Source organism: Onychomys torridus, chromosome X (assembly GCF_903995425.1).
Source record: "Onychomys torridus chromosome X, mOncTor1.1, whole genome shotgun sequence".
Classification (NCBI taxonomy): domain Eukaryota; kingdom Metazoa; phylum Chordata; class Mammalia; order Rodentia; family Cricetidae; genus Onychomys; species Onychomys torridus.
Genome location: NC_050466.1, coordinates 74,446,830 through 74,472,789, shown reverse-complemented (window position 1 = coordinate 74,472,789; position 25,960 = coordinate 74,446,830). Strand labels below are relative to the sequence as shown.

The window sequence follows — 25,960 nt, the reverse complement described above, 5'->3', positions numbered from 1 at the left end:
AACTAATAATGTGGACATGCACATCATTTTATGATGGGTGCTTCCTTTGTATTTTTTTCTTTATGAACATATAACCATTATTTTTAACTGTCTAGTAAACATATCTCAGCCTACCCCTACACTCTATGAATATATGGCATCTAAAACAGTTAAGAGAAAGTTCTGTTATGCTCACCTTCAAGCTTAACTGTTTTGAAGGGATCAGTAAGTGTGTCATTCTACTGGTGGTTGTAATTATTACACTTGCAATACAGATCTTTTTTCTTATGGAAATGCTTCTTTACAATATTTCTATGTACTTTTTTACCACTTGAAATGTTCAATTGTTTCTTATATTACAAATGCATAAATATGTGTGTATTCTATTAGTAATAGGTATGCTCTCTAAGGTTGACTGCTACTATCCATCAGACAAAGATAAGAGGCCAAGATGAGGATTTCGTTCTTTCTAAATACTTTTTAGCATCAACTTAGGTTAAAAGACTAAAGCACAGATGCAATGTTGATAAGAAAATAATAAACCTGCTTGCTGTCATGTTCAGGAATTTCAAGATTGGAAACATCACAGCTGACATAGAAGTCATGACATTGGGCTTGAATCTCACTTTCTGTATGACCACAGGTGCTTCAACAAATAATCTATCCTATTTAAATGTTCTTTAACTTGTGGTTCTGATAAAAATCATTTCTGACCAAATCAATTCATACTTGTATTAGAGGGATATATATTTGAAAGTCTTTGAAAAACTTTGCATGTGAATTAAATAAGATACATGCTTCTTTTGTTGTTCTGAGTCGCTTTTCAACATACATGATTATAAGAATCCAAACAAAGTACAAAAAGCTTTTCAAAGCCTGACTCCTAGACGTTGTGAGGCATAGAAAAGTGAGTACAATAGTTAGGGTTCAAAGTGTTAAATGAATATACCTTAAGCTGTATACAATATACAAACATAAACATGGTCTTTGGAACACTCCAAAACGGGCATATCTGAGTTTTTCCTGTAGTATTCTCACACAAAAGTATCCTCACAGTGCCTCTGGAAGGCCAATTGTCATGTACAGTAAACAAAGTAGAAAATGACCTGATGGGGGAAATCAAAAGAAAGCTTTACCTGGAGAGGCAGAAAGAAAGTTGACTGGGCATAATTTAATGGAGAAATGAGGTAAAGAAAGGATTGACTAAGTTTGTCTCATTATTGAACTACAGGATCAATATAGAGAAGAAAGAGTATGTCTCATAAAGGCACAATCACTGCTGAGTCATATTGCCATTACAATGACAAGGACAAAGAAAAAACTGTGAGCAGTGAAACAAAGTTTACTTGAGGACATATGAAAGTATATAAGCACATACAAACTTGTTGAAAATGAGTTAGAAATGTGTCTGTAAGTAGAGACAAACGAGAATATAGATACAGTGGTCATTTACATTTATATTGAACACATGATTAAATCACATTGATAAAATAATGGATAGACAAATAAAAATAGGAGACCTTCCTCCAGATTTCTATGCTAATGGGGCTGGAAGAGAAAAAGGTAGATGTTGAAAAAAAAAAAAAAAACATATAGAACAGAGACATGAACTTCCTGAGTGTAAAGGTTCTAAAAAGTCTCACTGATGGTAGAAACTAGTGGGATTAATAACATTTGTTCCAGTCCTAAAAATATTTCTTTAATGAATAAATAAAGCAAAGTCCACAGAAGGCAGTATGTATAAGAACTTCTATTAACAAGAAAAGCCTTGCAGGGTTTTGAGGAGAGAAGTAAGGTATATGGTATGTCTTCTTGTAGAATGTTTTAATAGATTAAGGCTCCAGGAGAGAGAATCCAATGATTAAAAGATTATTCTGGGTTTTTAAAATTCAATATTAAGAATCAAGTATGTTTGATGAGCAAAGTCACAAGAATAGGGATTGAATACAGCTGTAAATCAATTATCCTTCATTTATGACAGCTAAATGATATAATGAAAAGGCTAAATCACTCATATTTGGTATTTGGAGCTTGTTCACAATGCTTCAACTGACTAAGTTAAGCATAAATTTCAAGTTTGAGGCAAATGTAAATAATTGAGGTTTCTGAGATATTGAGACCAGTAAATATAATTAATGATATTTATGGTTTCTGCATGGGAGAGTTACCTGTTCAGAATTCTCTTAAAAATAAAAGAAAATTGGTGTTTTACCACATATCTCCAAATACTTGCATAAAACCTGGTGCAATTTAATCCCACTGGTTTTGAGTTCACTGTAAGTATGACAGGTATCACCTGTAGGGGACAGTGTAGGCTCAGTCTTCCAGAGACTTCAGTGAACATTTTGATAGTGTGATAACATAAGGTTCTCAATGCTAACTGTGGGAAATCATCTTCCAATGTGCTTCCTTTAGAAATAGTCACAATATATTATTGCTGGTCTCTTCCAACTTATCTTTCAAAAAATTTCGTGCTGATTCTTTTATGAAAGATAAACATTAGGTTTATTGCAGCAGATTGCATTACAGAAAACAAATGTTCTGAGTATTTTATGACATATTAGGTATTTAGTAATATTTAACATAGGTAAAGTGAACAAAATGAACTTGCAAAATTGTAAGATCATTTGCAATTATTTCATTAAGGAACATCTCTGAGCAAGGCTGTAATGAAGTGATAATGAGGTAAAGATGTGCTGCCAGAAAAGGCATTAGAGAAACCTAGGAAATGTAGCTCAGGAAAGTGATAATGAGGGAGAAAAGTCTCCTATCTTTGTCTTGGCTTATGTTCCTTTGTTTCAGAATGTAGGCTCTATCCCTTAAATCTTGGTGGTTTCCATGGGAGAGAGTTAAATTAAAGCAGTGTTAAGGGGTTGGATGTGTGAGAGAAGGGAGGATAAATTTAAACTTAAAATGGCAATAAAAATAGTACTTCTCATGCCAAAGAGATTGACATAAGCCTGCAGTACAAGTGGGACAGAATTATTATTTACTGATAAGAAAGAAACGGTTGAAGACTCTTGTTTGAGATTATAGAATTAGTCTTTGTAAAACATGGAATAAAAACAAGATTAAAGAAGACTCTAAAACATATTTTTTATTTAGTCATCTTTCCTCAGTATTGGAAGAAACTAGCCTAGGACAGAGGTCATATTTATGCCCCCAACAGATGTTTCCTTTGAGGAAAATCTTTCAGGGTATAGAATATTTAGCCTCGTCCATTGATCAGCTGAAACATGGATCAATAATTAAATTCATATCACTGTCTTGAAAAAAAATCACTGAGTCTCCTAAAATGTGCACTTTTAAATATACCAATAGAATCAGATTCATAATGATAATCTATCATTCATATCATATGTTTGATCAAAGCCACTTCCTTAAGACCTTTTCAAACTTTTCTAAGTGCAATAAAGATTTCTTCTCAAAAGCAATCCTGGAAAATTTAGTAATTCTGGTATACATAATTTTCATGCCCTCACATATAATGCACATCATATTTTCTTGTATTTTTAGCTTTCCTATAATATTGTAAAGGTAGAAAATTGTACTAAATATGAGTTGTTCGCATGACACTTTTTTTCTTACAAATACTACAAAATTTGTTTTACAATTACATAAGATCATTTAAAGTAGCTTGGGATTATATATTACTTAAGTAGAATATATTTTTATGGAATGAGTATATAATGAAAATATCTACATGATTTATACATAAGCTATATAGGCATCCAAAAAATCTCCACAAACAGTGCTTTTAATTCAATTAGTACTTTTTATTTATATGTCCAGAGTTTTTAGAGTTATATACATAAGTTTTGAATGAGATTTACATTCTTTATTAAAACTGCCAGATTGTGTAAAGAAACTGTTATGAGAACTGCCTCTTAGTGGAGAATCAGTATTTATCAAACTTAGGTAGATCTCAGTACAGCAGATGATGTGAGGGAGTCTAATCATAGCAGGAATAATAGAACCTATCTGTGGAAGGGAAAAAAAGCACTGAAGACCTCACACAAGCAAAGTAAGGTTTGATAATTTAGGAAGAATTTCTCTGGTATGTAAAAGAGAGAGTAAATGTGGACAGACCTGTGAAGGAAAGGGGCTCCGTGTGGAATCAGAGGTGGCAACATAAGCAGCCTGTGTGTAGGCATAGCTCTTGAATCGAGGCTTAGGAGATGAAGATGTTTGCTCATAGCCCTGTGCTAGACTGACTGTGATCTGTAAAGAAGTTGGGGAAGAGAGGGATAAAAAAGAGGGAAAATGTGGTAAGTACCTGGGAAGGACTGCTTTCCAAGCCGCTAGAAAACAGAATATTAAATGGAAAGGGTGAGATCAAGTATTTAACCATAAACACATAATGATAGTAAAATCCAATACACTCTAAGAGAGAAATTCACAGTTTGGGTCTTTCTGGAGAGTAGAAACACTGAGAAGATAATGAGGGTAGTATTCAACATTCAGGTTCCATAGGGACATAACTCCAGCAGTTATATAACATGACACTCTGCACTCTTGCAAAAATGGGCACCCAAAAGCAATTTCCTCTGTACCAAAGTAAATAAAGCCAGAAATCATCAGGTCAATAACTTGGTGTGGGCTAAAGATGTCATGAGCATAAAAATAGAAATAGCTCAGTAGAATAAAAAAAATTAGGACCAAGAACTTTCCATTTTTTCAGCAAAATTTGGCTAAAGGTTTTTTTTTTCTTCATCAGTGATTTTGTTTAAGAAAATAAACACCTAGGATACCCACTGTTGAGAATGATAAAAAAAATGAATTAATAGAATCTGATGCAATACATAGTATTTTTATCATATACAACTATTGATTTAATTGGTAGTAAATAGGTTTTAAAATATTTTTTAAAGGTTCAAAAATCAAAAATTGTTTATTTAAAAAGTTACCACCAAATATTTCAAATGCATTTTTGAATAATATGTTTGCCCTCACTCTTCTTCTGACTTTTTGCACTTTATCATGGTTGATGAAAAACCTAAGTTTAATGTGTATATTAAAATTTCTTTCATTTCATTTCACATTATACAATAGAAACACAGTATATTATGCATTGTAAAATGATTTAATATAATAATTATGTAAATGGATTTAGCAATGTTTTATGAAAATAATGCCACATGTGTTACATGAGATTTAACATGTATTTGTGTTTATGTACATATGAAATGCTATGTGTGTGTATATATTTATGTGTATATATATGTATATGTATATATAGTGTTTGTGTACATATGAAATGCTAAGCATATATATGCATGTGTACTGTTACAAAAATACAAATACATACATTATGAACATGTGTGTGAAAGTGATACCTAAAGATGGACATAAAATTGGAAACATCTCTCATATTAGTGGTCCTTTTTTACCTGTTGAGAATAATGCATCTGCTGATGTAATTGAAAATGTTCTTCTCTAGTCACTTTTGATGGCCTGGGCAACATTTCCACTTCCTGGATGGCTTCAATGCTTACTTGTTGAGGCAAAACTTGAAAGAGTGATGTGATGTACATTAAGATGGACTTCTTATCTGGGTAAGTGGTAGCAACATCTGTAAGCACATTAACAGCACACATCAATTTTTGGTTTCTATATTTGAGACTCTGAAAGGGTAATGAACAAATCAATGTTACAAGAAGAAGACAAATTAATGAGCACTTGTTTGTCCATGAAAGTCCTCTAGAGACTAATTAGAACATGGTAATCAGGCCTAAAATGTCCTTGCAATTTTGCAAACCAATGAGACGAGCACTAAAGTTAATTTCTTTTTCTTGTTCACATAAAATCTTCATTCTATAATACTTTCTCCTAAGTAAAACTGCATAAACTCGCCCATCTAAGTGATTAGTTTTCATTAGATAATAAACTATTTTTAATTACATGTTCCCATGTATGGAAACTTATATTTTTATGTTAATTAAAATGGTGCATTTCTCACAATCCCTGAGTTCAAGTTCTACTATATAGCTACTGTAATAAAAACAGCTTGGTACTGGCATAAAAACCCAACATGTTGACCAATGGAATCAAATTGAAGACCCTGATATTAACCCGCACACCTATGAACATATAATTTGTGAAAAAGAAGCCAAAAACATACAATGGAAAAAAGAAAGCATCTTCAGCAAATGGTGCTGGCATAACTGGATGTCAATGTGTAGAAGGCTGCAAATAGAACCATACCTGTCACTGTGCACAAAACTTAAGTTCAAGTGGATCAAAGACCTCAACATAAATCCAGCTACTCTGAACCTGATAGAAGAGAAAGTAGGAGGTACTCTTGAATGCATTGGCACCAGAGATCACTTTCTAAATATAACACCAGTAGCACAGACACAAAGAGAAACAATCAATCAATGGGACCTTTGAAACTGAGAAGCTTTTGTAGAGCAAAGGACACGGTCAACAAAACAAAGCAACAGCCTACAGAATGGGAAAAGATCTTCACCAACCCCATATCTGACAGAGGGCTGATATCCAGAATATATAAAGAACTCAAGAAATTAGACATCAGAATGCCCAACAGTCCAATTAAGAAATGGGCTATAGAATTCTCCAGAGAGGAAGTTCAAATGGCTGAAAAACATTTAAGGAATTGCTCAACATCCATAATTATCTGGGAAATGCAAATCAAAATGACACTGAGATACCACCTTACACCTGTCAAAATGGTTAAGATCAAAAACACAGAAGATAGCTTATGCTGGAGAGGATATGGAGCAAAGGGAACTCTCCTCCACTGCTGGTGGGAATGCAAGCTTGTACAGCCACTTTGGAAATCAATATGGCACTTCCTTAGAAAATTGGGAATCCATCTCCCAGAAGACCCAGCTGTAGCACTCTTGGGCATATACCCAAGGAATGCTCAATCATACCACAAGGACATTTGCTCAGCTATGTTCATATCAGCTTTGTTTGTAATAGCCAGAACCTGGAAACAACCTAGATGCCCTCCAACTGAAGAATGGATAAAGAAAATATGGTATATATACACAATGGAGTACTACTCGGCAGAGAAAAACAATGACATCATGAGGTTTGCAGGTAAATGGATGGATCTAGAAAAAATCATCCTGAGTGAGGTAACCCAGACTCAGAAGGACAAACATGGTATGTACTCACTCATAGGAGGATACTAGATGTAAAACAAAGATGACTAGACTGCTACACAACTCCAGGGAGGCTACCTAGAAAACAGGACCCTAGGAAAGAACCAAGGATCACCCAATGACAGAGAAATGGATGAGATCTACATGAACAACCTGGCCAACAGTGGCAGTAATGAAGGGCTAGGTTTGAGGGAAAGAAAGCTTAGGGGAGCAGGAGATCCCAGCTGGATCAAGAACAGAAAGGGAGAACGAGGAATAACAGACCATGATAAATGAAGACCACATGAGAACAGGAATAGGCAGAGTGCTGGAGAGGTCCCTAGAATTCCACTGATACATCCTCTGTAGACTGCTGGCAATGGTCGAGAGAAAGCCTGATCTGACCCAGTCTGGTGATCAGATGGCCAAACACCCTAACAGTCATGCTAGAACTCTTATCCAATAACTGATGGAAGTGAATGCAGAGATCCTCAGCCAGACCTGAGGTGGAGCTCCAGGTGTCCAACTGTTGAGAAAGAGGAGGGACTGTAAGAGCATAAATTGTTGAGACCAAGATTGGAAAAAGCACAGGGACAAATAGCCAAATGAATGGAAGCACATGAATTATGAACCAAAGGCTGTGGAGCCCCCAGCTGGATCAGGCCCTCTGGATAGGTGAGACAATCGAATAGCTTTATCTGTTTGGGAAGCATCCAGGCTGTGGTACTGGGACCTATCCTTAGTGCATGAACTGGCTGTTTGGAACCTTGGGCTTACACAGGGACACTTTCCTCAGCCTGGAAGGAGGGGACTGGACCTGCCTGTACTGGATCCACCAGGTTTAAATGAATCCCCAGGGGAGTCTTGGTCCTGGAGTAGATGGGAATTGAGGGGAGGTGATGGGCGGAAGGTGGGGTTGGGGGCGGGAGGGGGAAAGACAGGGGAACCCATGGCTGATGTGTAAAATTAAAACACAAATATCATAATGATAATAAAATAAAAGAAAAAATAAAATGGTGAATTTATAATGAAACAATTATTAAAAGAGTTTAATGCTTGAAACCTAATCAAAATTTTTCTATTATAACATTATGTACATAATGGAATTTCTCTGTCTTTAAATAAGCCATGTATTTTCCCAATAGAAATTAAAATAACACCAGCTTGGTTGTTTAGGTATCTCGATGGGACCCACTTAGCCAAAAAGCTCAACCAAATGCAACCCAGTCCCACAACTGAACGTCTTGCCTGTCTGAAAATGATGGCCAGTTCAGAATCCATATTTTTCATTTCTAGGAGTCCTCACTAGGGTCACTCTCATAGATTCCAGCCTGATGACAGTACAGATGGTCACTCTCTGAAAACTGGCAGGAGGACCCCATTGCTGAGGCCAACATCCACGTAGCTCACTGAATGTAGAGAGGTTACCCTGATGACTGCATGGAGCCTTCACTCCTATGTCCTAGTCTCTTTGATGCAGGAAGATACTCTTTGGGCTACAGAAAGAGAAGCTTGGACTCCAATCCAGCCACAAAACCCTCAAAGTACAATCTCTCCTGCCTCCAAGATGTGCTGGGCCAACGATGGCACAGAATTTGTGGGAGTGGCCAACCAACATCTGGTTTAACTTGAGTTCCACACCATGAGAGGAAGCCCTGGATAGCCAGGAACCAGTTACTGGATAGTCCAGACACCTAGGGTAGAATGAAACACGACTGGTCTTTAAAAATATCAATGAAATGATTCCTAATGACATTCTGCTATACTCATAGTTGTTGTCAGAGAGACTTCCTCAGGCAGTAGTTGGGAGTTGGTGCAGAGATACACAGACAAACGTGCAGAAAGAGAATATAAATTGGAGGTCTCCATCTGGTCCCTCCCCTAGGAAAATGGAGAACCCTGTGGAAGAGGGGAAGGAATGATTGTGGGAATTAGCAGGGATGGAGGATACCAGGAGAACATGAACCACTGAATCAACAAAGCAGGGCTCATATGGACTCACAGAGACAAAAGGAACAAGCACAGGGCCTGCAAGGGTCTGCCCTAGGACCTCTAAGTATTTGTTATGGCTGTTGGCTTGGTGTTTTTGTGGGACTTCTAACAGTGGGAGTGGGTGTATCTCTGACACTTTTGACCTCTCTTGGGACTCTTTTCCTCCTATTAGGTTACCTTTTCCAATCTGATATGAGGGTTTTGCCCTGGCTTATTCTATCTTGTTTTCTTGTGTTTGGCTGTTGTCTCCTGGAGGCTGGCTATATTTTGAAGAAAAACAAAATGAAAGTGGATCTAGGAAAGAAGGGAGGTGGGGAGGAGCTTCAAGGAGTCAGTGGAGGGGAAACTGTGGTCAGGATTTATTTTATGAAAGGTTAATCTATTTTCAATTAAAAAATCAAAATAAAATAGTAATACAGCATATTCATTTGTAATGTTTCTTAATTATATTAAATTATTTGTTTATATTATGATTCATCTGTTAAAATAGTATTCCACTTCCCTTAGGCTTTCAAAATGTATATATAAAAGTAAAATGATAGTTACTTTTAAAGGTCCTTTTAATATTTAGAATTATTGTTCATCATATTATGCTCATGCTATAAAATAGAAAATCAAGATGTAAAAATATTCTGTTATATGAAGTTGTCATTAATCTAATAAGTGTTAAAAAAAAGTCCTACCAATGGAATACTATTCAGCCTTAACAACAAAGGAAAATACTGCCATCTGTAACAATATAGATGAACCTGGAAAATTTGCTAAGTAAAATTATCCAGATACTGAGAGAAAATTTATAATCTTCTATAATTATGGAAACTAGAAAGTTAAATCCAACCAGTCCATGAATAGAAAGGGCTGGAAACTCAGGTAAGCAGAGTCAGTCTACTGTGTACAACTTTGGAAGTAACTAGGAAAAATCATTTCAAGGAGACTGTTTTATCTTCTACTTAATAACAATCTACTATAGTCTTCCTAAAAACTGCTAAGGACAGATTTCAACTGTTCTCCATAGAAATGTGAATGTGACATGTGGTGATATTTATTAGTTATATATAGCTCCTCTAAAATTTATACATATTTCAATATATCATAGTATAAATGAAAAACATGTATGTATTTTTACCAGTTAAAGCAAATAATTAAACTAATTAATAATTAATTAAGTAATTTAAAAAGAAGTAGCAGTAATAGGACAAGGAATCCACACTAACTCTGAAGCACCATGGCAGGATAAAATTTTCTCATAGCTTTACTAGAATTAAAACAACTATTTTATAGATGTCTCATTAATGGCTGATCACTGTGCTGCCACTTATTATCCATACTTAGACCAGTTTTGAATCTATGCTCACTGCTACTGAATGCTAAAAGAAGCTTCTATGATGAGGGGTAAGTGCTACACTAATCTATGAGTATTATGATAGGTATTTAAAAGGCATTTGAATACTTTATACCTCTAGCAAAAGAAAGGGAGTTAGGTTGTCCTCTAGAGCATATGAACTACCCATCCACAAGTTCTTGTCTGAGTTTACAATATGACAAATGAGTGTCCCTTCTGTGCAGTGGGCATTACACCATTCAGAAAGCTGCAGGTTATCCCTACAACATCCATGTCACTATTAGACCAAAGGGTCTACCATGATAGGCTGATTGTTATTGTGATACATAGGTTGACAGCTGAGTGAGATTGTTGATGACCTTTCTCCCCTAGAAGCATGCATAGCACCATATTCTGTGACAAAATTATGTAGTGTCTTCAGTAATAGGGTCATAACCATCAACTTCTGATGCTCCACTAAGAGCAATACCAATAGCTTGTATTGTTTTGCGAGGTTCTGTGATCCCCTCCCCCAAGCTAATAGAACATAATGGTAGAAGGGTTAGAAAGATTGTAAGAGTCATAGCTTAGTGAGGACTATTACAAAAGTATACCTTATGGAAGTGACAGGGCCATTGCCCTCATGAAATCACAACTTTGTGTGAGATATTTGATCATACTGTGTGATGATGCATCTGTCCTTCCTCTCATGCCTAAGACATCTTCTGAACCATTTAATAAATAGATTAATGGCCAATAGCTAGGCAGGAGAGGATATATGGGACTTCTGGGAAGACATAGGAACTTGGGTGAAGAATCTGAAAGGGAGGATTAGGTACCCAGACATGGAGGAAGTGGGACTAACTGTACTGTGAAGAAGTAACAAGTCACAGAGCAGAACTTATATTAATATAAGTGGCTTAACTTAAGATTGAAGAGCTAGTGAAGAACAAGCCTAACCTAAGGTCAAGCTTTCATATTTAATAATAAATCTCAGTGTCATCATTTGGGATCTGGCAGTCCAAAGAAAGACCCATTACATAGCTTTGGTTACTGGAACAAGACCTGTGAATGATCAAGTCAGGCAGTATTCCAGCATGGACAGAGGGGGAATCTCATGATGTCACACCTCTTGCTGTTGAGCTATTCACAGTTGATGGCTCCTAGGGGAAGGAGAGTTGTGTTTCTTCAAAGATTTGGCCCATGATAGGTTTCTTATGTTCCTGTAATGACCTTATACTTACTCATATGGGTGTTACTAATTGGACTAGGTGATTTATTTTAAAAATAATAAGAGGATATTAAGCTGTTAGAGGAAAAATGTTGAGGGAGGTCAAGGAGGAGTTGGCAGAACAGAAGTGGAGAGTGGATAAGATCAAAATACATTGTATATGTACATGAAATTACTATTTTTTAAATTGAATTAGAAAAATAACTTTTTAAAACATATATTCAAGTTAGAAATTATTATTGGGAGTAAGTCAGGAGTAAAAACTATTTGATTAGTAGAAAAGAGTGCAGAATAATTCACTTAGTCTTTTGCAAAAAATAAGAACGTAAGTAAATAGAAAAAAAATTATAAATTATTTCAAGTAAACCAATAGCAAACACAATGCAAAATGGGGAAAATGAAATTATTCTCCAAAACAATCAGGACAAGATGCAAGTTGCTGTAGGATGGTCTTTCTGTATGCTGTGACCATGTGTTATAATGATTGGTTTATAAAGAAGCTGCTCTGGCCTATAGAAAGGCATGTTATAGCTAGGCATGAAATCCAAGAGACAGAAAGGAAGAAGAAAGGCAGAGGCAGGAAAGATGCCAACCTGAAGCCCAAGGGGCAACATGCCAGCAGACTGGTAATAGCACAGCCATGTGGCAAAACACAGATTAATAGAAACGTGTTAATTTAAGATAATAGTGCTTGCTAGCAAGAAACTTAAGCCATTGGCCATATAGTTTGTAAATAATATTAAGCCACTGAGTCATTATTTTATATATGACTGCATGACTGTAGGGCAGGCTGGGACCATAGAAACACACAGCTACAGCAAGTGTCTAAGCTCACTACTTTTTAAAATAAAACATAGTGCTGAAAATCTCAGCTAGAACAAAGAGACAAATTCATAAAAGGCCTGTAAATGGAAAATGTAGAAATAAAATTATTCCTACATACAAGTCATAATCCTTCAATAGCATAACTGCAAGATTCTATCCTGGATTTCTTATAAATGATCAGCCAAATAGCAGAATATACATTTTTCAAGTCACTTTTGAAAAAGAGCAAAATTTTGAATGAAATATTAGAAAATGGGAAGGAGGAAAAGTTAGCATTGATGATTTCATAGCTACCATAAGAAGTAATAAGCAATGAACTTCAATTCCCTGCCTCTTTCATTGTTTCCTAAGCAGTGTTTCCTAAAATGTATTTCCTAAGCATGCCAATGACTCCCTTCTGGAATACTTCTCGTTGTGAATAAATTTGGCCTAATGAACCTTAGATTTAGAATGGAAATCCTTTAAGAATGGAATTAGTGTCTGAGTAATCATGATCATAAGGTGAACTAAGCCTACCCCTAGTTATGAATATTATCATATCCTCTGACCTGTACTTTCTCCTCAGCACTTGGACATACCCTATTTGCTATGGAATCACTCTACCCTGAGCTACCTGCCAGCACTAAAACACTCTGATTTCAAAGACTGGTTGAGTAACATCATTTTTGTCTTATAAAGAGTAAGTAATAAAGTAACTATTATGTTCGTGATAGCCAAATCATTTGATAAAATTCAACCAATGAGATTTATTTGTACTTGTAAATTAATTAATGATAATAATTTGGTGGGTAAGAGTACAGTGCATTTAAAGGAGAAATTCTGATTTTAAACCTTGACTTCTTAAAAAATACAGCTTTTCATTTTGTGTGTGTGTGTGTGTGTGTGTGTGTGTGTGTGTGTGTGTGTGTGTGTAAGTCTTCAATGTCTTTGGCTTCTATTTCCTCACTTGTGAAGTAAAAGTCCATCTTCATCTGATCATAGTAATATGAAAAGCAAATGCAGTAATGTTCAAAAAAAACATAGGGAATTGTCAGAAATTTAAAGCAAGATACATGTTAATTTGATAAAAATGCAAATAGTTCTTTCTGAACAAAAACACTTATTTAAACCCCAGATTAATCCAAATGTATTAGTTCAAAAATTTAAAAATTGAATAAGTAGTTTAGTGGGAGTATTATGAAGACATTAAAATGTAGTTTTAAAGCAATTATAATAATATAGTATACTATAATTAATAATAATGTGTTAATAACATAATAATAGTATATATTAATAACAATATGCTAGTACCTTATCAAACCAAGAAACATAATTTCTAATTTATATAGGTTTCAATAACAATTTTGGAATTGAGACCATCTGTCTAATAATATTTCAAGCTATGAATGAAGTTAGTATATTGTTATATTGAAAACAATCATCTAATTCATCATATATATATTCTAAGCTTGTTATTGGACACACATGTATTTTATAGTTAGGTAATTATATTTTACATTGCAATAAAAGAATCTGCAAAAATCAAGTGAGACATAACAAACAGAGTTGCATAAATTTAATCTTCACTGTGTCTGCACCCTTGAAAAGTCAATGCAAGTGAATTTGGTATAAAATTGCTGCCTTCAAAAAAAAAAAAAAAAAACTATTCCTGTCTTGGGCAGTCAAATTCTGGAATGTCTGATTAGCCAGCTGCCAAGCATAACCTTGAAATACATCTGGGAAATCTAAAGAAATGTCCAGACCATCCAAATCAAAGGCCAGATTTCTTCTCAGGGAAAAACAGAAATTAAAATACTGTATTCTAATGCATATCACATGTAACAGTAAAGAACGAGGATTTTAAAGATAACATATGCATAAATGTGCATGGGTCAGCTTTCTTTTTAACAGATGATTTATTTATTTATTTAATTGTGGAACGCCATTCAGACACCATCATAAGAACAAATTTGAAGAATTTATACAAGGAAAAAACAAAAAAGCAAATAATTAGTTCAGTAATGGATGAACTGGGAAGATTATGGTTACAACCTGGACAGGCAGATAATATTAATGCAAAGTATAAGGATATACATGGTAGCAAAATTGAAATGAGTGACTGCAAAAATAGTCATTCTTATGGATATAAAATGTGAAAGAAACCACTGAAGAAAGTTAACTAGTATATCATTTGAAATTTCCAAAGGAATAGGTCTTTGACTTTAAGTGGTATGACTTCTAAATGGTGGAGTATTAACTAAATTACTAAGGAATTCAATTGTTTTCAATTTTAATATTTTATAGGTGCTGAACTCAAGATATGTACCTTTTCATTTTCAAGTCACTAAATGACAATATACAACAAAATGAAAATAAATCACTTGTGCAGGGACTCTAATTTTACATTCTTTAGCATTCCAAAAGGGATGTTTTTGCTTTCACCAGACTAATTAATCTATTTTTCACATTTTGTTCACTGGTTCTCATAGTTGCTTCTATCCTCTATTAACAATTCTTCTCATCAGAGGACTATAAGTATAGTAGTGGAAATAATTTGCAATGATGAAGATGATTCTTTCTCCTAATAACATTAATAAAATAAAACAATGGCTTTTATTTATTTATGAGGAAGAGTAAATCATTTTATCTTACAAGCATGTAATTATTCTTTTCAATATGCTCATGATGCAACTAAAAAAAATTATCACCACAGCTCTATTCACATAGAAAAAACAGTGTCTAAATATGCACAGTGCTTACCTGATAACAGAAAGACAGAAAGGAGATTATGTACTTGAAATGTTCTGCATTTTAGTGTGTGTGTGTGTGTGTGTGTGTGTGTGTGTGTGTGTGTGTGTGTGTGCATATGATGTGGGTGCATATGTGGGAGTCAGAAGACAACCTAAGGTTTGTCCTCTCTTTAAACTGTGTTGGTAACAGAGATTGAACTCAGGTCATCAGGCCTAGTGACAAGATCTCTTCCCTCTTAGCTTTCTGTTGACTTTACAGAAGACTCTGGTATACTAAAAAATATTTAAGCATTCTGACCACTGGTCAAAAAACAAATTCCTGGTAACCATTAATATACAAGAAAAATCTTAATATTAGGCATTTAATTTTACAAACAAAGGTATCTAGACATGATTTGATTATCCAAAGCATTCTCTTAAAACATGAGAAAATGCATTCATTGTGTTACATTGTGGAACGGTAAATCAGGAATGTTGAGGATAGGGATATAAATAAATAAATAATTGAGCACAGAGATAATTCTCATAAAATTATTTTATATTCCTTTTCCCTCCTCTTTCCATGATGTTCCCTGAACCTTAGATGCCCCAGGCTGGCAGAAGTCAGCCACAGGCCCTCCTAGAAGGAGCAAGAAGGCAGCTGCCACTTTAATGAATAGGTATGTGGTAGAGAAATAGGAGAAGGGAGGCACTGTGGAAAGAAGAGGATATGACGACATGACAGCAGTAAGGAACAGGCTAATATGGGTTGCCTAAGCTGCCTCTTGGGGCCATGTGATGTGCCGGCTTGTGGTGCCACTGTAGGCCATGTCTGAGTCCATAGTCCTATTGTGATTGTAGTCTTTCATGATGCCCATTGCTGATGTTACCAAGAAAGGCCATATGGATGGCCCCCATCTGAGTCCCACCATGTTTTCTGAGTGTCATGCTGCTGCTGGGACCATACTAATCTGAGTGGCCTGTGCTGCCACCAAAGGTATTATGGATGCCAAAGTTGTGGGAGGCCATCTGAGGTCATGTTGATGTTCCAGAGCCACATTGTCACTGGTGCCATATTGATCTAATTGACCTGCCTTGCAATCCAGGGCCATGGTGATATCCAGGCCTGAGCTGCTACCAAGGGCCATGTCTGGGTCAATCATTCTACTGCAGCTAGAGTCTGTGTTGATATCTGAGACAGATGTAACCATGGGAGTGGGGGAGGCATGGGAGAGCTGGCTCAGTGGCCTAGACACCAGAGAGCTGATCCTACCCCTTGCTGACTGCATCAGTGGGAAAGCTGCAGCCCTGTCCTGGTAGAACTGGCCTTGCACTTAGGAGAGCTGGCAGTGTTAGAATTCCAGCTATATGACCACGCAGTGCACCATCTAGTAGCCGGGTAAGATGCTTAGTCATCCTAGGGCCTTATATCCAATGTAATCTGTGCCCTGCATGATCATGTAATCTGTGTACAATGTGGTCACATCATCTATGGGCATGTATGTTTTAGCTACATAAGCCCATATGCACATGTCGAGGGCAAATTATAAAAGTAGCTTCCACCTATTCCATCCCTCTCTTCCCTCACGGTCATTCCATAGGCCCACCCCTTCTATTCCATTTCCTTAATAAATTTTTACAGTGGATTTCATTGAGCCTGGTGGCTTCTCTCGCATGGTAAACAGTGACACTTAATAAATAAAATTGTGCTGCTTAATAGAAAACAGGCATTAATGTGGAGGTCAGCTACCTCCCAGGCCCATATTTAGGCCTTTGAGTTGGTCCACCCTAATATCTACCCCCATCTACTACCAGCTAGAGCATATGATGGGACTGCTCCTGTGGAACCACAGCCACAAGATCTCCATGAATCTAGACAATATCAAGATATCTAAGAGGAGTTTTGGTGAGGGTCCAGTATTGGTGGTATAGCAGAAGCCAGAGGCCTTGAACCAGACCAACAACTCATTACAATGAACATTTGCAAGGAAAGCTGTTTGAGCAAAAGGGTGTACTACAACAAATAAATATATGATGGAGAGGCAGGGAAGATGGAGAAGCAACATGGGTTTTCTGTTTGTTTAGTTGGTTGGTTAGTAGGTTGTTTTTTTATTTTTTTAATTCACTATTTTTCTTTTGTGCAAGAGGCTACAACAGTGGATGACAGACATGGAAGGACTGGGAAATGAGTGGGATTGGGGTGCATTATGTGTAATTCCCAAAGAACCAATAAAAATTTGTTAATAAAAAATAAAAATTAAAAAAGAATGAAATTCACTAACTTCAGTAGTATATAAAAAGAAATACAACTTACAAAAGAAACAAACAAGCAACGATTTGCCAATCTGTCTTCAGTACATGACATGGCTATTGATTACTCTCATGAACCCATAGTTGTGGAGTTTACCTGCACAATATCAAGCTAAGTCAAATTCCAGCATAGATAGGTAAGGAACTCATATGGCTCCACCCCTAATTGATGAGCTATTGGATGGTAACAACTCCTGAGAGAGGGTTCCGTTCTTTGGGCTTATAGCCACTGGTAGTATTTGCATGCTAATTGGACTTTTGGAGGAGAGATTATAAGGAAGTTAAGTATATGAACATATTTCATTGTATATGTATATGAATTTCTCATACACATTCTCAAAGAAAAGTAGTGAATTATTCTAGTGGAATGCTAAGTTGCACATATGTAGTATTTATAATAATGATAATAATAATATATAATAACTATACATATTTTGAAGAATGGTTATTTTCAATATATGTATATAACTTCTACTGATCTAATTGTATTATCACTTAGTTCTGTTTCATGTTATAGAATAGTTGACTTCGATAACTGTTCTGTCTTAGCTGGACTCTTTTTTTTTTTTTTCCTTAAACAGGAATGAAAATTATACCTTCTTAATTCCAGATAGTCTTACAACAAATAACACAAAGGAATCAATCAGAGAAATATCAAATAAATGGAAAATTTCATCCAAATGGATGTTACAAGTTTCACAACTTATCTTTAAATGGAAAAGTACTTCAATAAACAAATACCTTCCATGAACAAATGATCTAAATGAAATATGTGTCTGTAATATTTCAGCTTGGTAATAATTAATATATTTTATGTTTACAAGGTACTCATTGAAGGTGTGCACTACTGAATTACATTTAAGTATTTTCAGCTACATCAAATGTCAGGCCAGCTTTTCACTACATATCATCTAAAACTAGAAGAATAGAAACTAGATTGAACTGACAATTAGAAGCTGATCAGTGTTGGAGACTATTGACAGAAAAACATTTATACTTTCTTACAAGTCTCACTACATGCCAATTATAGGAAGAACTATTAGAGTTAATATCTGAAAAAAGAAGTATTTTGACTTAGTGACATTTGACTCTGCATCCTTAATTGTCACCTGCTGGGTTAGTGCTTTGCTTTTGACCTAGCCAAATTTACTTCTTTATTCCCTATTTTAGAAAAAGTACAATAAGTTTTGGTAGTAATCCCAGGTCCTATATTTTTTTTTACTACAACAAAATATTATATTGCTCCTCACAAATTTTCATAGTATTAGAAGAAATAGTTGGTAAATAACAGGGTCAGATTGGAGATATTTATTTTAAGGGACACAACTTTAGTTGGTTATTGTGGTTCGCCCTGGTCTGTTTTTTTTTTTTTTTTTTTTTTTTTTTTTGATTTGGAAATATGCCAATAGTAGAAGAAGAGTTATAAAGCAAATATCATTGGTATATTTATCAGAATCTATATATAAAATTAGTCCTTTCTGAAACAAATATTGTAATATCTTCCTGGCCACATACTATATCATATGATAGACACTGTTGTGGCATCAGTTATCACATGCTACATTAGTGGGAGTGGTATAAAGTTCAGCAAAATACTGCCACATGCAAAATTCAAGAATTCTAAGATGAGAGATGGTAATAGTGACTTTCTTGAAGTACTGCCAAGTATCCCAGTCATCCAACAGAAACATAATGGACTACCGCTGGGATTCACAGAGTGTCTACAGCGCTAGTTGGAAGCATGCTGATGAAGCATAACACATTTAGTTGCGAGCTTTAGCACATACCAAGTTACAGGGACACATTCTGCTCTTGATAGTACTAACACAATTTCATTTGTGCATGTTTTGGTGTTTTCAGGCTTCCACTAATATAAGCGGACCATTTAAATTATAAATACAATAATATGTATGAATGATAAATAACTTCCAATGTAACATGTAATTTAAACCTCACAAAAACAGATAATCAAAAGTAGAGCAACAACAGAGAAAAGTACATGTGCAAATGAGGAGAAGCATCAAATTCATGTAATGAGCAAATCTAAAGACAATAATATTTCTAATTAAAAATGAAATCAATGATGTCAGACAGGCACAATACATAATTCAGAAGACAAGTTTACCAGCTATAATCTATTCGATTATGATCATAATCTGCCTTTAAGATGTGCTAGAGAAATAATGGAATAAAGCTTGTGAGAGTAATCAACCAATATTTGTTTGGATTTAAGGCCCACTCTATAAGATGGGATCCATCCCTGACACTACTCATGTGGCCAAGGAAGTAAGAAGAGATAGGTCATGGGCATGGGGAGAAGAAAATACTGCTAAAGGAACATAGCCTTAAAATGACTCCTAATGACATTTTGCTATACCTATAGATCAGTGTTTTACTCAGCCATCATCAGAGAGGCTGCCTTCTGCTGTAGAAGGGAAAAAATAGAGGCCTACAGCCAGACAATGTGCAGACAGTGAGCAACCTTGGAACACCCAGTCCTAAATTGGATGTATCCTAAACAAGAAGAGACAGTGAGATCTTAAGAACAAGAGGCCATGGAGAACACCAAGGAAAAATATCTAAACATTACCAAACCAACACACATATGAAGTCACAGAGACTGTGGCAGCATATATAGATGTGCATGGGTCTAAGCCAGATGGGATCACAGTGCTCAGAGAAGAAATGGACACAAATCTCCATCTTCTGACCCAGAAGCTATCTTCAAATGATAACCATTCAAAAATTAGTTTTCTCCCATAGTCTCACTGGGAACACAAACCACTTTTAAGAGAAGGCCCCATGCCTAACAGTAGATGGCCAACACAAAAAACCTCAGTGGCATCTTTGGAGGTTTTTTTGTCTCATAATGTTTTGTCAGCCATTTTTAAACTTTGTATTTTGTTTTTAATGGATTCCCTGAGTGTATGAATGTGTGTCTCTGTATCTGTGCTTCTTCTGCTGCTTTCAGGGCCCTATTCTGGTTTTGTTCTGTTTTATTTTATTTTATTATGATTATTTAGATGCTTGTTTAATTTACAAGAGACAGAAAGGGTGTGTATACATTTGGATGGTAGAGGAGGTGGAGAGGATCTCAGATGAGTTGAATGATGGGAAACCACAATCAGAACATATTGCATAAAAGAAAAATCTATTTTCAGCAAAAGAAAAAATATTGGTAAAATGATAGGTTTTTCAAACAAATTGCATACATTAAATATACATTGAATAATAACATTCTTTAGAATGTTGAATTGAACTTTAAGAATATGAGTATTTATTGAAAAATACTGTCTGATATATGTAATGCATTGTACAGTAATGACAACAGGTGAATGCTAAAGTGTTCATACCACATATTGCCTAAGTTGTTATGACTCCCTTCTTGGTTCCCAGCTTCTGGAAGGTGATTGTATAGTTAGCCATATTACACCCAAGATTAAACTCCTCACTCTCTCTAAAATCACTAATTTCCCATCTACCTCCATTTCTACATATGGAAATAGAGTTCATATATTAAATCAAGGTTGCATGGTATAGATTGTCTATGATTTTTTTCATCAGTTCTGAATCTTTACATTTGGTTTATTAACAAGCTATGTGTTTTCTTTGTCTAAAAGGATGTATCTGTCCATTTGTCTTTGTGATCACTATTACTATCTCACCCAAGCCATAATCCTCATCTTCTTGGATCAATGTGCCCCATCCTAACTGCTTTCATGTCTCTCAATCATTTTGTGTTTAAGAACCATCATTAAATTCTCAGGTCAAAAAATTAAATTCTTTTTTTTTTGATACAGGGTTTCTCTGTGTAATAGCCCTGGCTGTCCTGGAATTCAATCTGTAGACCAGGCTGACCTCAGACATACAGAGATCCATCTGTGTCTTCTGCCCAAGTGCTAGGAACGAAGGTGTCTGCCACTACCACTCAGCCAAATTAAATTTTAATAACATCATTCTTAAAGCTTTTCTGATGCTCAACAGTTTTTTTTAGAATAAATCACCACTTTTTCCATGCCCTGCTACATGATTAATGTCACATACATTGCTTATTACAAAGCAATGGCATCTCTCTGTCTCTTTGTCTACTAACTTAGACATACTTACTTTGTTTGGTCTTCATGTCATAAGAAAGGTTCTTTTACATCTCTTTGTTTTTTCTTATTACTCTTATTTATATATTCATCTAAAATATTTACCCATTATTTTTCATGCTTTTGATGTGTTAATATGTATTATATCATAGCTCACAAAGGAAGTTCCTCACAAGTGGATTTGCTAATCACCTCATTTCAAGAAGCCTACATTAAAAACTTATCTTTGCCTCACATGGATTTATTTCCTTTATGGCACTTGTCATGAGCATAAATTACATGTTTATTTCTTTGTTCATTTTTTATTAATTTCCCAGCAAGAATAAACTTACACATTGAAATAGTATGATTTGGTCAATAATCAAGGACATATAATATGGTAGACCCATGCGAACTTCTTCTTGACTAATGGCATTATAGTGGTAGTAATATCACATGCTTCATATCCCTATGGTGATGCTGGTATAATGAAAGCAACTGCACTGGATGGTATACTTAAGAATGATAAGAGTCTACGCCACATGTTTATGTACTTGCTATATGCTCTCATAAGTTTGTGTTGTCAATTTGATGTGACCTCGCATATGGAACCTCAATTGAAGAATCAGTCAACTCAAGTAGATTAGCCTGAAGTTATCTCTGTGAGAGACTATCTTGATTGATGGATAACCTGGGATGGCCCAAGTGACTGTGGTAGCACTCTCCAAACAGGTGAACCTGGACTGCAAACAAAAATGACTGAGCATAAACACATCAGTAAGCATCCCTCTCACATGATTCCTGCCTTGAGGCCCTGAACAGATTCCCATCAGTAATAGACTGTTACCTGGAAGTATAATCTGAAATAAAACTTTGCCTCATTGAAGTTGCTTTTGACTAGAATGTTTTATAATACAGCAATTGAAATCAAATGAAGACACTACATTATACTTTTTAATGTTTATTTCTTCTATTTAAATTAAAGTTCACTGAAAAATAGTATGCTATGATTTCTGGCAGCAGGCTCATATATCCTATGCACATGGTGTCCCTGAATTGTAACAAGAGACCAACTTTCAGTGATAGACACACAGTATCTAAGTTTGCACAATTGTATTACCTACCCCATCTTAACAAAATCACTTATCAATGCATAGTTCAGAAAATATCTCCATAATTAACTTGGAGATAGCTATTATAAGCACCACAAAGGCAGGAACTCTCTCTGAAATATTCTTACAAATGTCTGATGAGTAGCAAGGACTGAATATTCCTTATATTAAAATAGTAAATGAGTGAATGAAGTTCATTATCATTGCTGGGAATGAAGGTTCATTTTGACAGCTCATCTATGAGCATACAGTAATATGTGTACTGAAAATTATGAATTAGTGAAGTGGAAAAAAGCAAAAGAACAAGCAGTATTTATCTCCCTACACAATTATGTGAAAGAGACTGTTTAATATTTAATCAATTTCTATTGAGCATCAGTTACAGACAAGGAATTTTTATGGCCTTTCCCCATTTAACTAAGAACACTGTTCAAGGTCATACAGCCAGTAAGCAATTGTCTGATCAAAGTGGAAAATAATAGGCTCCTGCATTCCAATTCAAGTTTTCTTATTTTGTGACCCCAGACAAATCTAAGTAGTGAGAGCCTCTGCTTATTACTGCATCTTAAAGATTTTTCTTAAATTATTGATCATATTCTCAAAAAATGAGGCTTGATTTGAAAAATATCTTGTGTTCTATTAACTTGACAATATTTTTGTGAGAAACATACATTAATTTCTAAATTTAAGCACATTAGCAGGTTAACAAAGATGTGTATTAGTTATGACTAAGTTAGTACATTTTAAACATAGATTGAAAATACTCAAGTTAAAATTGTAGATGCAGCCTTCTACACATTGACATCCAGTTATGCCAGCACCATTTGTTGAAGATGCTTTCTTTTTTCCATTGTACATTTTTGGCATCTTTGTCAAAAATTATATGTTCATAGGTGTGCAGGTTAATGTTAGGGTCTTCAATTCAATTCCATTGGTCCACATGTCGGTTTTTATGCCAGTACTAAGCTGTTTTTATTACAGTAGCTCTATAATAGAGCTTTAGGTCGGGGATTGTGATGCCTACAGAGGTTGTCTTATTGTGCAGGATTCTTTTGGCTATCCTGGGTTTTTTTGTTTTTCCATGTGAAGTTGAGTATTATTCTTTCCAGATCTGTGAAGAATTGTGTTGGTAATTTGATGGGAATTGCATTGAATCTGTAGATTGCTTTTGGTATGGTTGCCATTTTTACTATGTTAATCCTGCCTATCCATGAGCATGGGAGATCTTTCCATTTACTGCCATCTTCTTCAATTTCTTTTTTCAGGGACTTAAAGTTCTTGTCATATAGGTCCTTCACATGCTTAGTTAGAGTAACCCCAAGGTATTTTATATCATTTGTGGCTATTGTAAAGGGTGATGTATCTCTGATTTCCTTCTCAGCCTGTTTGTCTATTGTATATAGGAGGGCTACTGATTTTTTTGATTTGATCTTGTATCCTGCAATGTTGATGAAGGTTTTTATTGGCTGTATCAGTTCCTTGGTTGAATTTTTTGGGTCACTCATGTATATTAACATGTCATCTGCAAATAGGGAGAGCTTGACTTCTTCCTTTCCAATTTGTATCCCCTTAATGTCTATTTGCTGTCTTATAGCTCTGGCTAGAACTTCAAGTACTATATGGAAGACTATGCAATATTTTTACTTTGACTTATTTTATTATTATTAAGCAAAATATTTTTCAAAATCATGTTTGTTATTACAAATGGAAACATTCATATTTGTATATTTATATATGCATGTGTAGTTAAAATCTTATACTTTGAAAAGAATCATTCTAACTCCATATTTATTGTACAAAATAGGTATTATCATGATACTTTTTTCTTTGCTTTCTCTGTGAGATTTATTCTTACTAGAACACAATCTCCACACAATTTGATATGTTTTCCCTAATGTCTAATAATTTTCAGCATTCTTTACATCTATTTATTGATCACTTGTACTATGCTGTATAAGCCTGTGTCTTCACTCCTGTAACTCATTTATGGAATTGCCCAATGCTCGAACTGTTGACTCTCTGTTATTTAAGATTTTAGATCTGTGTATAGCATTCTGTATAGTGCTACTTCAGCAAGTTGATCTTTCTTTAACTTTGAAAAATCTTTATAATTGAATGCTATTCCCTTTGTCAAGTTACTTTTATTTTCTTAAATGATGAATTCTTAATCAGGAAGATGATGATCTAAGAATGTGTTTTGAAATGTCCCCATGCTTTCCGATAGCAGCCACAACAATTCATATCTTAATGTCTTTTATCTACTTCTATTTCATTTTTGAAAAGGGTAAAATCTAATTTTTCCAGAAAAAGAGATTATCTTTTCTTTTAAAACATGTGGGCATTTTTGTCTAAAAGCGGATAGCTGTAGCCATATGAGCTTGTTACTGCATGCTCATTCATTTTCACAATTGTCTCTGTTCTGTCAACTTGCAAGTACCACTCAGGTTTTGTTACAATTGCTTTGCAGCATCATTTGAAGTCAGACATTGTGAAGTTGCACATGTTCATCTTTTTTGTTCAGGATTCCTTTGGTCATTCATTGCCTTTTGTATCTGCACATGACTTTTAAGACTTTTTTCCCATCTCTGTGAATAATGTCATTGGCAGTTTTAAGGGGGCTGCACTGAATCTGCAGATAATTTTTTTTGTGGTATTCCCATTGCAACAATGTTAATTCTGCTCATTCATGAACATCAGAGGCCTTTTAGCTTCTGCTCCAATTATTTTCTTCTGTGTTTACAAGTTTCATTGCAGATATCATCATCTCTATTTAAGTGTATGCCTCGACATTTTTTAAGTTATTATCCAGGAATGTAATGCCTTATCCAGTAACTTAAACAGTTACTACATTGTTGTATGTTCATAACACTGTGGATCAAGGGAAAATATAATCTAAGTGCTTTGTTGAATTCTAAATATTTTAATATTCATTTGTGAAAGAGTAAACAAGAAGATTTTCTCCATTCCTAATGATGTATATGTTTCAAAGTATTGTTTGAGAGAGTCCCATAAATTAGATTTTATAGTATGGATGGAAAAAGGACTCCTATTGCTGATTGACCTATCTATCATCTATGTATATATGTACCTTTTTAATCTATGCACCTATATCTGTGCATTTGTCATTTTCCACATATGAAGGTATAGTCCTATATCTCAATTGTGATCACATTTTTTCTATAATATGTAGATAATGTATTATTAACTATGTGTGCTTGTATATGATTTTGTTAAGTTGTGGTTCTAACGTATGTTAAAGTTTTCCCTCAGAATGTGTTCAGTTTCTATTAATTATATTGT

The 25,960-nt window shown here is 35.0% G+C and overlaps 1 protein-coding gene across 4 annotated transcripts in view; it reads right to left on the bottom strand.

Moving 5' to 3' along the window:
* Positions 1 to 25,960, bottom strand: part of Dmd (dystrophin) — a 1,920,150-nt gene that overhangs the window by 1,508,433 nt on the left and 385,757 nt on the right. For all 4 annotated transcript variants that reach the window (XM_036174407.1, XM_036174408.1, XM_036174405.1 and 1 more), the window contains 2 exons: positions 5,370 to 5,551; positions 4,069 to 4,200 (listed from right to left, as the gene is read on the bottom strand). In XM_036174407.1, coding sequence (XP_036030300.1) covers positions 4,069 to 4,200; positions 5,370 to 5,551 — 314 coding nt within the window. The remainder of the gene's footprint in view (positions 1 to 4,068; positions 4,201 to 5,369; positions 5,552 to 25,960) is intronic.